Raw genomic sequence first — 13,195 nt, forward strand, 5'->3', positions numbered from 1 at the left:
GCTGCACGTAGCGGGCACCAGGGACTTACAGGGAGACAATGTCAGAGTGAGGGCCGAGGTGAGACACTGTACAGAAGTGCTGGTATCCATTGTTCTCTATTGAACCCTCCCCATTTCCAGTGCATCGGACACAACGTGGCCATAGCCAAGATGTCATCAAACTGGATAACAGATTGTTCCACCCAGAGGATTCCCTGAAACCCACCTCCCCCAACTCACGGCCCTACTCAAGCCACATCCAGGTGTATCCTCAGCGAGTCAGGTGCTCTTTGCTGAGCAGCACCTAGACTCACACTAGAGGCAGCTGGCTCCAGTTTCTGGTGTGGCCTTGTGAGGAAACTATAAGCACAGCATCTGTGGATTGCCTGTTGAATCTTCACTGGTGGCCCTGGAGGGGCAGAGGCTTGGGCTAAATTTGGCCTGCAGCGGAACCCCTCCAAGGACTGTGCCACTGGAAACCTACCTCACAAATCCACACTAATAAGACCGGGAGACTTAGGAGCTTTGCTTAGTACACAGAAACAGACACAGAAAGGCAGCCAAAATGGGAAGACAAGCAGAAACCATATGAGAACAGAACAGTGATCCAGATATAATGGAGTCAAGTAATCTAACAGATGCAGAGTTTAAAACACCGGTTATAAAGATGCTCAATGAACTTTTGGGAAGAAGTATAGATAAATTCAGTGAGAACTTCATAAACATAAAAATGAAAATGGAAATTATAAAAGGGAACCAGTCTGAAATGAAGAACACATTATCTGAGATGAGAAGTATATTAAATGGAATAAACAAAGTAAATAAAGAAAAGGATCAAATGCCCTATCTAGAGGATGGGAAAGCCAAGGACATGCAATCTGAATGGCAAGAGATGAGATGCCAAGACTATAAAAATAAGGAGCATATGGGACACTATTAAGGGTCCAAATATCCGTCTGATTGGCGTAACTGAAGAAAATCAAGATGTTGAACAGCTGTTTGAAGAAATAATGATGGAAACCTTCCCTAACCTGGTGAAGGAAATGGACATAAAACTCCAGGAAGCTCAGAGAATTCCAAAAATCAGGAATCTGAAGAGGCCCACACCAAGACACGTCATAATTAAAATGCCAAAGGCTAAATACAAAGACAATATTAAAAGCAGCAAGAGAAAAACATAGTTACTTATAAGGGAAAACCCCTAAGACTGGCAGCTGACTTCTCAAAAGAAACTGTGCAGGACAGAAGGGCTTGGCAAAAAATACTCGACAGGATGAAGACCCAGGATCTACAACCAAGAATAATTTATCCAGCAAAGCTATCATTTAGAGTTGAAGGACAGATAAAGAGCTTCCCAGACAAAAATAAGCTAAAGGAATTTATCACCACCAAGCCAGTATTACAGAAAATGTTGGAGGGACTTCTTTAAAAAGAAAAAACGTGTATCAAAAACAGGAATAAAGCATAGTAACAACTACAGTCCTATCAATAAGTACCTCAAATGGAAAAGAATTAAGTGCTCCAACTAAAAGAGTGGATGAAGGGAAGGGAAAACAAGACCCCTACATGTTGCCTACAAGAGACTCACTTCAGATTAAAAGACACAGACTAAAAGGAAGGGGATGGAAAAAGATATTGCTTTGATGGACCTAGAAGGTATTTAAGTCAGACAGAGAAAGATAAACACTATATGATTTCACTTATATGTGGAATCTAAGGAATAAAAAGAACAAACTAATCAAAAACAGACTTGCAAATATAGTGTATAATTTGGTGATGAACAGAGGAGAGTTTGCGGGGCTGGGAGAATGGAGTGAAGGGTTAAAGAAGTACAAACTAGTAGTTGATAGATGGTCACAAGGATGGGGAGCACCACATAGGGATTGCAGTTAGCATTAATACGTTGGCTAGAGGGAGGGTCGGTGGGGGAGGGAGTAATTGGGGAGATCGTTTTATGAACTATATAGATGTCTAACCAATGTACTGTATACTTGAAACTAATTAAAATATAGAAAAAAATAATTTAAAAAAATAAAGGTAAGACAAAAAGAAAAACAGAGGCAGCTTAAACTGAGGAAATAATGAGAGAATACCCATTAGAAAATGGTATCAGAAATTTTGATTTTGGTTAATCAGAGAAGTCTTCAAAAATAAACTGAAGGAGATTGGGGCAGGAGGATGATCCGTCCACAATTTAAGGTTGAGGTATGCAATGGATACAGGATATTATTTTATTGGGACACTCTATCTTACAGGGAAAATAGAATCCATGATGAGAAACCTATGGAAAATGCATTTTAAAAGTGAATAATCACACTGATTTTTTTACTTTATAATTTGTTTTTTTAAGCCTCACAAATCTGTACAAATCATGAGACTGGAAAGAGCCTAGGGTACATTGGAGGAAAAGCAGCAGCTAAGGCTCACCAAGCACATGCCTGGCCCCCTGACATCTTAATTCTCACCACAGCTCTTTGTGGGAGCTATTTCTATGATCTCCATTTTCCAAGTAAGGCTTGGGGACAGAAGTGGCTTGTCCAGGGTTTTAGACCAGAGATCCTGATTCTTCATTGGTCTACCCTACTGGTCACAAAAGATTTAGAGACAGAAGCTGCACAGAGATGTGGCCCATTTAAGGTGTGCAGCCTGGCCTTAGCCTTGCACCATGGGCAAGAGTCATCTCACTTCTCTGCCCACAGACACCGTGCTCCCACAGCCAGCTCTCTTCAGCACTTCTGGTTGTTCAATTACCTGAGTTTACCAGTAAATTAAGCTAAGGAAGGATCCACCATCTTATTCACCACTATCCACAAGACCAAGCACCATGAGTGAATCCTGCTGTGATTGGCTATTACATTGCTGTCCCCCAAATGAAGTCCCTCTCTCAGTATTTATGGCTAGAGATAAGTACTTAGTAGTGGGTACTAAGCACGAAAGAGGAACAGGGAAAGGATAAAGAAGATATATTAACTAAAAGAGTAAAATTAATACCAGAATTTCAGAGCAAAGCAGCACTGCACTAAAATATTTCCTGAGAGGCCATGTGCATGGCAACTCAAGTCTAGAAGACCACGGCCTCAGGCTCCCTCCAGAAGAAGAGAATATGGGCTTTAATCGGCAGCCTGGGAGAACTTCTAGAGAATCTATAGATCGACTGACTGCCTGGACCAAGCTGTGGAATCTTGTCAGTTAGTTTTAAAATAAAGGCAGATTTTTATTTTTTTTTGGTAGGGCGCCTCTTCCCATGAACTGATGGGTACCCGAGGCTTGTGGTTTGACTCTCACTCATCTCTTTAAAAAAGATGAGTGTGTGTGGTACTGGGATATATGGATGGCATAAATTTCAGGTAGAAATAAGAAAATAAGGGATCTGGTTTGCCTCAGTAGGGGAAAAAAAAAGACTATAAAACAGTCACATTTAAAGGTACATTGTTGAGAAATCCAAAATAGTAAAATCCACCTGCCATTACATCAAGGTACATTGTTGAGAAATCCAAAATAGTAAAATCCACCTGCCATTACATCAACATAAAAAAAATATGCATTTTTAACAAAAAGTTCAACTGATATTCAAAAACAAAATAAAAAAGAGGATATAGTTTATAAATATGTAAATATCCATGCATTCTTTTACAATGATAGCTAGCTACTTGAAGAATAAGAACTTTTAAATTGACACTTTCATTCCAGCTGCCTCTTTCCTACATTTTGGTGATACCAGGAGTCTTAACAGCTGCTGCGGTCAATGTCACATTTGTCCCAGCCTCCTTTTGAGCCTGTAGTTGATGATGAAAATATGATGAATCTTCTGCCTTAGCTTTGATGCTGGGAGGAAAAAAAAAGGTTATATAGCTATGCAGTCTAGTGAATCAGATTCATAAAATATAGCAGTGATGCAATACTTATGTATGACCTACATGGTGAGTAGACTCAAATTATTACTATTTTACTACATACGAAAAAAAAATCAGCGGAACACTGACCATCCCATCCATCTGAAAGTCAGAACCTATTTTTTTTGTCTTGTCATCTGTGATCTATAAATGTTCACAATTTAAAGTGATAACAGAAATACTTAAAATATAACTTTTTCCTGGCATGTTCCACAATGAAGGGTTCTAAAAGCAGAATCACACAAACACTTATTGTTCTAAATTAAAATTAGTTGAATCCAGGTAGTAATTCACAACATTTCACATCAAGTCAGAATATTTAGGAGATGTGAAGGTTAAGTATTTCTGGATTTCACACTATTAGAAACTGTAAATGCTTGTCTTCAAATAGTGGCAAAGCAAAACAGATACATTCTTTCTGGGTTCTCTCTAGCACCTTTGATAAATTTAAACTTGGCTTTAGACAACTTTTAAGCAGGGTGTGAAGAAATCATTTTGGCTGTCACCTTGTATTTGAATGGATTTCCTTAACATTTAGCAGTGTGAATGAATCAACCTGAGTCTTTTTAGTAATCAGAGTTTTCAAGGTATGACCTATTTCCTAGCCAAACCTATTGCTCTAGTCTTTGAGAAATGAAAAAAGCAAAATTCCTCAGCAAAAGCAAAATATAAGGTCTTTCTACTTTTAGGAGAATGCAGTATGACCTAAAAAAACCATCTTTAGGCCAAAGGGAAGGAGATTCCCTAAGCTGTCTCTCAAATTTCTGATCAGACAGACCAAGATTATAGCAGCACAACAGCTGCCACTGGCTTTGGTTGCTGCAAGTATGGTCTTTGACACAAGTTGGCAAATGATTCATTCATCCTGGGCTCCAGGCAACAGACTGGCCTGTGGGATGAGACAGGTTTCCCGGCTTCTAGTGAATAAAGGGAAAAGGTAGTTCCACTGAGCATTTATCTTGGGGATACAAGACAAAACTTGATTTTACTAATCTGATAGGCTGAATTTTTTTTTTTTTTGAATACAAATACTTGTCACCTTAGAACCACATCTCCTTCCATCAAGGGTATGGCTGCTCCATTACCTTCGAGCTTGCCAAGACTGGACATAATCCAGAAATAAAGAACCTCCTGCAATGCAGGCAAACTTGTTTTTCTAACTTCTCTTTCACATTTCATATAGTCACTTTCTATTCTGCCATTTTCCCTCTTGGATAAAAATGTTTTCAAGGAAAATGGACAAGTAATTAAGCTGACAAATTCTTTGGGCCAATAATGACAGCTTCCTAGTCAATCACTCCTTTTTCTTCTTAAGACAATGCCTTGGAAACATTAACTCTGACAGTCATAGTAATGACACCCTTCCTGAGAGAGCTGCTACTCATTTGTTAATTATTGCTTATTAATGGGTAGAGCTGGTCAACCACAAAGGCTGCTGGTAGGTAGGTAATTAGGGATGACTGTTAGATAATTAAGATTGTTTGTTCAATATATTTGTGACTAAATCCCCTTCTTTCAAAAGAAAAAGCATATGCTGCAACTGTTTGACAAATACCACCAGAGGCCAAAGCTCATTTATTTTCTTACAAAAAAGTTGGACAAACCGCAGAGATGTACTTGCCCCAAAACTGCAGAATAGCCATAAAGTATTTTTAAAATCTTAAAGAGCTAATGTCCCTAAGTCATCTTCATTGTCTAGTCCTAAGATACCAACAATGCCAGGTGATTCATTTCTACTTGGTAGCTAGCTTTAAAACCCAACTAAAGTCCAATTTTAGAGCTAAAGATCAATTCTGGGCAGAACTACAACAGACATTTTCAGGTGCATGGCTCAACATCAAGGGTTTTTTTGTTTGTTTCTGGGCTGGCAATGTTGCTTAAGGTTTACCAGCATCTATTACATGTAAAAACCTCAAGCAAGACACAAAAGAACTGCTGCAAAGTCCCCATGGCTCTCTTTCCAGTGGGCTCTCAAGGTAGCCTTCAATGGAGAAGGGACAACCTTCAACATCGCCCAAATCTGTCATGGCACACGGATCAGATGACTCATTCTCAGGATGGGCTTGCCTAGAAGAGTCTTAACAACTGGCAAAACTGCGTGCCCTCTAAGTACCTCACTTTTCAGCATCAACTTGAGTTTTATTTTCAGTGGCATCAACAGTCTAAGATTAAATTTGGTTACTTACTGAGAAAACGTAAGTTATATTTGAAGGAAGCTGAAATACATGTAATACCAAAGGACTACAGAAGTATAGGCTTCCTGCAGGCTTCTTCCAGGTAGTTAGGTGCTAATGTTTAGTATGATGGCAAAGCTGGTTTCAAAGATGCCAGGTTCATGCCTGAGGACTCTTCTCAGGAGGGTACTATTGTGTAATGACAGTGTCAAAAACAAACATTCCAGGGCAGGGATCCCTTTACAGTGTATAACAGTTTAAAGAGATCTTTCCTCTCAACACACATACACTTCCTCACAGTGGTCTATGGATGTTAAGGATATGCATATCAATTACGAAACCATTTTAGTCTCTCCTGGAGGCTGCAGCCCAAATATCATGAAGTGATCTGATCTCAAATAGCCCAGCATGACTGGAAAGTGTACAGCTACATACAAGGCAGAGAAGTATACTGTAATAGAAAATTGATGTGAAAGATCTTAGGGAGGGCAGAATACCTTAGGAGTAAAACAAGGAAAGAATCTGCCACACGCAGTTAGGAAATAAAGGTTCACCCTATTCTCTGCCTGCCTCTCCCTCACAGGGTACACTCAGGCAGCCAGCAACTATCTAGCCACCCCCTACCTAGGCCCGAGGAACCTCATCACTCTGGGGCACTGAAGGACTGACTGCCCAGAGATTTTTTTAAAGTATTACATGAGGGGATCCAACCAGTCGCACAGAAGGGAAACTCTTTATATGCCCTGCCTTCCAAAATAAGACCCAACTAGAATGAGACAAGGGCTTACCTGTTTCTGAGGGCAGAACTAAGAAAGAGGCCAGCAGCCTTTTAATTTATTGTTTTGGTCAATTTTGTAAGCATTTTCTGAGCACCTTCTCTGGATTATGCTATAGTAGGTTTTGGAGTTAGAAAGACTAAAACTCTAGGCATCCCCTCAAGAACCTTCAAAAAGAGGCCCAAGTAAAGTGACAAAGAAACAAACTTTGGGAGACCTAGACAAATGATGAAGAGCATGTCTTGGGAGATTCTGAAAAACAGCTGGGTAGCTCAGCCTCACCATCTCAGCTTCTTTCTGCCACACTCTCCACAGCCCGGCCCCGGGATCCAGATACAAGGTTCTACAGGCAACAGCTCACAATGTAAAAAATCCACGGGCTCATATCAAACCCTACAGAATACAGAACAGCTATGATGTGTGGACATTAACCCATCTACATTCCCATCAGCAAATCGGAGAGGCCAAACAACACTAGTCAGTCTCTCACCTTTTGGGTTAAGAATGAGTTAATGTTACCAACCAGATTTTTTAATAAGTGGGAAATTGTAGCACTTTAGCCAATATTTTCTTCAAAAATCAAGCAAAAAGGTCAGAACAATGTTCCTAGAGGAACTGAAGAGGTTAGGTTTGTATGTTACTCCACCAACAATGCATAATTTATCATTCTGTGTTGTTATCTAGATATAAAGGTTTATACCAATTACGGAGAAATAAAAATGAAAGAGTTTAGATCTTTGGGATAGTAAACAAACATTCAGGAAACAATATATACTCATAGAATATTTCATCATACATACAGGGGCCTTTAACTGTACCATTTCAAATGTACTTGGAAATCCTATTTACCTTTTTCATTAATTCACTTCTGGTAGTAAACTGTGGCAGGTCTTCCACTTCAATCCCATTAGCCATTTCCATCACCTTCTCTAAAAGGTCTTTGTTGTAACTGCACAATAAAGAGTAGTAAGGTTAAGAACCTTGGAAGAATTACTTGTTAGTATGGCGCTAACAAGAAATTGCAGGCAAATGGACTGTAAACTCAACTCAGAGGACTGATTTGATACTACAGGGGAAAACCAATACATGTTCAGCAGCAGGTTAGTTAACAGTTCTTCCCACTTGGGGATACAAAAGTGGCTCTAGGAATGCCAATAGAGCAGGTGTTTCAAATTTACAAAACAAACAAAAGATTTACAAAAATAGAGGCGCTGTACATCTGGCAGTACATATTCGTGGATATGGTATGAGGGCCAAAAAATTTTTAGTTTTTGAACACATGGAATGTTGGTCTAATGAAAATAACATTATTTGTTTATTCTTCCACTTTTCTGACATTTGCTGAATCTTGGATCCTGTTAACTACAATTTCCAGGGGCACCTAGGAGACAGAGAAAAAGGATGGATGCAAATGGTGCTGCTTCTCAAAATCCTGTTCTAATAACTCCTAACATGTGAAATCAAAACCAGGTGGCTTAGGGCTAGAGGAGCCATGTGACCAGAGTCAGATAGCCACAAGGAGCACAGAAAGCAGGACTAAGCCAAGTCATCTCATCCTAATACAATTTCAGGAAAAGCTAAAATAAAAGAACGTGGGAGCCTCAAGATTTGCTACCACCTTCATGGTGGGGTAGGAGGGAGGGGTGCAAGGCATCTGTTATTTTCGTAAGAGGAAAGCAGTGAGGCGAAGGCTGGCTCTTGCTCAGGGTCCAGCCAACTGGGGAGTGAGGAGAAAAAGGCAAGAGCCACATATTACATCCAGCCATAAATCGTAAAATCCATCAATCCTGCCTGAAGCTGCAAGGCCCTTCCTTGGGATATCACTTCCCCTCTCTCAGCTTCACCGTATGTAAATTGGCGGTCTCAATTTCTATCTCTGCATTTGCTATGTGAGTGAAAGGAGCTAATGGACTTAAAATACACTGCAAAACTGATGGTTTGAGCTCATACTGGCAACACAAATAACAATGGCAAGTTTGGCGCTCAGCATGTATTGTGCTGTTGCTAGGTGGCAACCTGTTAAGTGTTTTTCACCCTTTAATATTGTAGTCATCACAACTCACTCTCTAAATGAGAAAACTGAGGCTCAGAAAGGTTAAATATCTTTCCAAGGGCTGGCTGGGGTGGGGATCAGCCATAATAGGCCTGGCCAGTGCGGCTGGAGGTAGGAGGCGGGGTCAGCCCTGGGCGAGGGCGGCAGGTCGGAAGACAGGGGGTCGAATCAGACGGCCGGCAGGGGTCCGCACCTGCAACCCAGGAAGAGGTGGTTGGCCCAGACCATGGAGAGGGACAGCAGCTGGTCCAGGCGGCCGCCGCCGTCGGGCGGGTCGCGGTAGTCGGGCAGGTGGCGCAGGATGAATTCCATGCGGGCCCTCCATTGCTTCTCGCTCTCCGAGTAGGAGCGGAACTGCTCGGCAAAGTCAGTCGCCTGCCGCACCCCCGAAATCAGCTCCTCCACCGCTGCGGCAGCCTCGCCACCCACCATGGCGCCCTCCGCCGCCTTCCCGACACGCACTGCGCCACCTCCCCGCGGCTAGAGGGGCCCCGGCGGCGCGCGACTGCTCCAGAGGACCGGCCTGGAGCGCCCTCGCCGGGCGCGGCGGCCTGACTGGCCCGGCCCCTCAGACCACCTCAGCTCCGTGGCTCCTGGGCGCAGGGGCGGTCGACCCCGCGGGGAACCGGTAGGGAAACTGAGGCCCCCAACCACGGCACCGGGCGCCCCTCTCCCATTCGACAGTTGGATACCAGCCAGAACTGTGCTGTGTTCTTTCCCTGGGGGTTCTTGGGCACCCGGCTCGCAGACGAATTCCCCCAGTTCTGAGGACTTATATGTGTAGCTGCTCCGGGTCTATCATTGGTTCCCACAGGTCCCAACACCCTACCCAGGTTGTGGCCCACCTTCTCAGAGCGAGTCATCCATCCAGTTAAATACCTGCCAGGCTCTTTGCCAAGTGCTGGGGATGCAGTGAGAGCAAACTCAGAGCCCTGCTCTAATGAACTTTACTATATCCAAGGGAGGCAGACATTAGTGAAATATCTAATTGCTCAAGTGAAAAATGTCAGTGTTGACAAATTTTCATAAGGAGAGGCCCAGAGTGCTAGGAGCATGAGTAAACAAGGGATCTGGCTGAGATGCGGGGGTCAGGGAAATGATGCTGGAGAGCTGAGACGTGAACAGGAGATAACTACATAAATAGGAGTAGGCCATGGCAAGACAGAGCCTGTCCTGGTAAGGGAACTACAAGAGCTGGGTGACAAGGTCCAAGAATAAGGGATCACAGAGCAGATGAGGCCACAAAGACCAGTAGGCCATGGTAGGTCCTAAGGGGAATGTGGAGCCACTGATGGATTTTAACCAGAGCAGTGATGCCTGTGTTTCCAAAAGAGATTGGAAGGAGCCAGAATGGATGAGTCCAGAGATGAGCAGGTGAGCTGGCGAGAATGTTTGTTTAGGGTCAGGTAACAAACTACCTGAGAGACAGAAAAGCTCTGTTTTAAGTGGTGCATTTCCCATCCTTGAAAGCATTCAAGTACAGTAACAAGGAAATCACTTGAGCCTCCAGCAGCCTTGAGTTCTTCTTCACCTAATAGGCTTCCTCATCATTCCCCATCAGCTGTGGGATAGAGTACAGAGCTGGGCCTTGAATTCAGGATTCAGGGCTCCAGTGTAGGCCCTATGTTGTGAGTGGAGCTCAAGGGCAGAGCTAACTGTGTTCTCTGCTGCTTCTGCAGCTTCTGATAGGACATCAGGGTCCCCAGCAGGCAGAAACCCCAGGCAAAATGGAAATACCAGGCAGTCTTAATGAGTAGACTGTGCTTCCAGATCCAGCACCAGGCCCAGTAACATCTCATTATTTTTAACAAAAGGGAGGCATGCTATTCTCACCCTGGTGAGCAGAGAGAAAGTGAACAGGGCTATGAAACTAAATCCAGACTCAGCTTCTCTACAGCAATCAGAAATAGGTGCCCGGAGCTGGGACCCCCAAAATGGTACAAATCACATCTCCTGAGGAGCCTGATAAAATAGCAGATTCCCAGGCCCATCTCTGGATGCTCAGAGCCAAGGCCCTAAGTAATCGATTCACCTGAGGCTGACCAAACTTTGAAAAATACTTGATGTTGATAAGCGTTCTCTGAACCAAATTCTTGGTCAGAGAATTATGCGGTGGAGAGGCTGGCCGAGAAATAGGAACCTGGGATCTGTGACCAGCGGCTGCAGCTACACACCATGGGTTGGGGGCGGAAAGGGGGAGGTGCGAAAAAGCTAAGGGGTCATCCAGAAAGTAGCTTATTTAGCATCATCTTTAACACTAATGGGACATAAGCATATATGTACCAACATATAAACATACTGAGACATGCATGTAGGTTATAAGAACCCCAAAGTGCACAAATAGGTATTTTTTAATAATAAGCTTTCAAAATATGAAGTAGTCTAGAAATGTTAGTATTAACATTTTATAGGATCCTGTGTCAAATTACTGCCCAGTTTATTGTTTCTAATTTGTTTTTATGATTCAGCTTTTCACAGAGTGGAGCTTTTACTTGTATAGATGGATCAGTTTTCCTACCTCATTTTTTTAAGCATCTTTGTTGAGATGCAATTCACATACTATAAAATTCGCCCATTTGAAGTATATAATTCAGTGATTTTGGTTTAGTCCCATATTTGTGCAACCATTAACACAAATATGGGACATTTTTACCACCTCAAAAAGAAAGCTCATACCCATTAGCAACCACTCCCCTTTCTCTCCAGCCTCTGGCAACAATAAGCTACTTTTTGTCTATATAGATTTCCTATTTTGCATATTTAAAATAAGTGGAATCATACACCATGTGATCTTTTATGACCGGCTCTTTCACTTATATATTTTCTAGGTTTATCCATGTAGCATTGTCAGTACTTCATTCCTTTTCATGATTGAATAATATTCCATCATATGAATACACCTCCTTTTGTTTATCCATTCATCAGTTGCTAGACTCTTGGGTAGTTTCTACATTTTGCCTACTATGAATAATGCTGCTATGAATATTCACATACAAATTATTGTGTGGACATATGTTTTCAACTTTCTTGGATATATAGTGGATGGCTTGATCTATGTTTAACTTTTTCAAGAACTTACAGATTGTTTTACACAGCATCTATACCATTCTACATTTCTACCAGCAGTGGAGATTTCCAATTTTCCTACATCCTCATCAACACATTATTTTCCCCTTTTTTGATTATAACCATTTTAGTGGGTACAAAGTGGTATCTCGTTGTGGTTTTATTTTGTTTTTCCCTATGCACTAATGATACTGAGCATCTTTCATATGCTTATTGGCCATTTGTATATCTTCTTTGGAGAAATGTCTATTCAGATTCCTTGCCCTTTTTAATTGACTTTATTTTTAGAGGAGTTTTAGGTTTACAGAAAAGTTGAGAGAAAAATATGGAAAATTTCCATATGGCCCACCACCACCACCACTACACACACACACACACACACACACACACACACACACACACACACTCCTCCACTATCAAATTCTCACTCTAGAGTGGTATAGTTGTTGAACTGACACATCGTTATCATCCCAAGTCCATAGTTTACATTAAGGTTCACTCTTGGTGTTGTATGTTCTATGGATTTTGACAAATATATAAAGACATATATCCACCATTATAGTAACACACAGAATAGTTTTACTGCCCTAACAATCCTAAGTATCTTTTGAGGAGGAAGTTTTTATTTCGATGAAGTCCAATTTATTTTTTCTTTTATGAGTCACTTTTTGGTCCTGCCTAAGAAATCTTTGTCTAATCTAATGACAAAGATTTTCTGTTTTCTTCCAGAAGTTTTATAGTTTTAGATTTTACATTTAGGTCTATAATTCATTTCAAGTAAATTTTTGTATATGATACAAGACATGGGTTGTCAAGAGCAGTAAAAAAGGATATAAGATTTTACCCTACTTGCAAGCTAACAAATTACCCTGCCACAGTTCAATGGATGCTGGACATAAGCCTCCTAAGACAGAGACAAAGAACTTTATTACAGCACAACAGGTAGCATGAGCTTCATGTTCACATTGGCTCTCCTTGTCCTTCAAGTTCCACAGCGGTTATGCCAAAAGGCCCAGGTGGATGAGTACAAACAAGTTCACACAGTAGGTCTGTATCACAGCTGAAGAACCACAAGCTTAGGGAATATCAATTTTTTATAAAGGACAGCAAGCAAACCTGCCCAAATTTTGCCCCAGAGCAATATATTACCTTTTTATCTGGACAGTAAACAAACTTGCCCTTTGCTCTAGAGGTAGACATTATCTCTAGGCTGTTTTGTGGGCAAATATCCTTGAAAAGACAGTCTGGAGCAAA

The 13,195-nt window shown here is 41.7% G+C and overlaps 1 protein-coding gene and 1 long non-coding RNA gene across 5 annotated transcripts in view; one reads left to right on the forward strand and one right to left on the reverse strand.

Annotated features, from left to right (window-relative positions):
* Positions 1-3,391: 3,391 nt before the first annotated feature.
* CDKN2AIPNL (CDKN2A interacting protein N-terminal like) lies at positions 3,392-9,348 on the reverse strand. Of its 2 annotated transcripts, XR_895999.2 has the most exons (4): positions 9,069-9,348; positions 7,672-7,771; positions 3,492-3,804; positions 3,392-3,439 (listed from the first exon to the last, which is right to left on the reverse strand). XR_895999.2 is itself a non-coding variant. In XM_011362315.2 (3 exons), the coding sequence occupies exons 1-3, from the start codon at positions 9,305-9,307 to the stop codon at positions 3,793-3,795; spliced, it is 351 nt and encodes a 116-aa protein (XP_011360617.1). In that variant the 5' UTR covers positions 9,308-9,348; the 3' UTR covers positions 3,392-3,792. The 2 variants fall into 2 exon arrangements, 1 of the variants encoding a protein (XP_011360617.1); XM_011362315.2 differs by having other exon boundaries at positions 3,392-3,804.
* A 129-nt stretch (positions 9,349-9,477) lies between these two features.
* LOC111741142 overlaps positions 9,478-13,195 on the forward strand; it is a 49,752-nt gene continuing 46,034 nt past the window's right edge. For all 3 annotated transcript variants that reach the window (XR_002780904.1, XR_002780906.1, XR_002780905.1), the window contains exon 1: positions 9,478-10,249. This is a non-coding gene — a long non-coding RNA (uncharacterized LOC111741142). The remainder of the gene's footprint in view (positions 10,250-13,195) is intronic.

This window comes from Pteropus vampyrus, unplaced genomic scaffold (assembly GCF_000151845.1).
Source record: "Pteropus vampyrus isolate Shadow unplaced genomic scaffold, Pvam_2.0 Scaffold74, whole genome shotgun sequence".
Taxonomy (NCBI): Eukaryota; Metazoa; Chordata; class Mammalia; order Chiroptera; family Pteropodidae; genus Pteropus; species Pteropus vampyrus.

What these genes read in the sequence shown, in the direction of transcription:
- CDKN2AIPNL (XM_011362315.2), bottom strand. Translation starts at nt 9,307, where the DNA reads ATGGTGGGTGGCGAGGCTGCCGCAGCGGTGGAGGAGCTGATTTCGGGG. An exon ending in CACCTCTTCCTGGGTTGCAG is followed by an intron (nt 7,772 to 9,068) that starts GTGCGGACCCCT and finishes TTTATTGTGCAG; the next exon opens with TTACAACAAAGACCTTTTAG.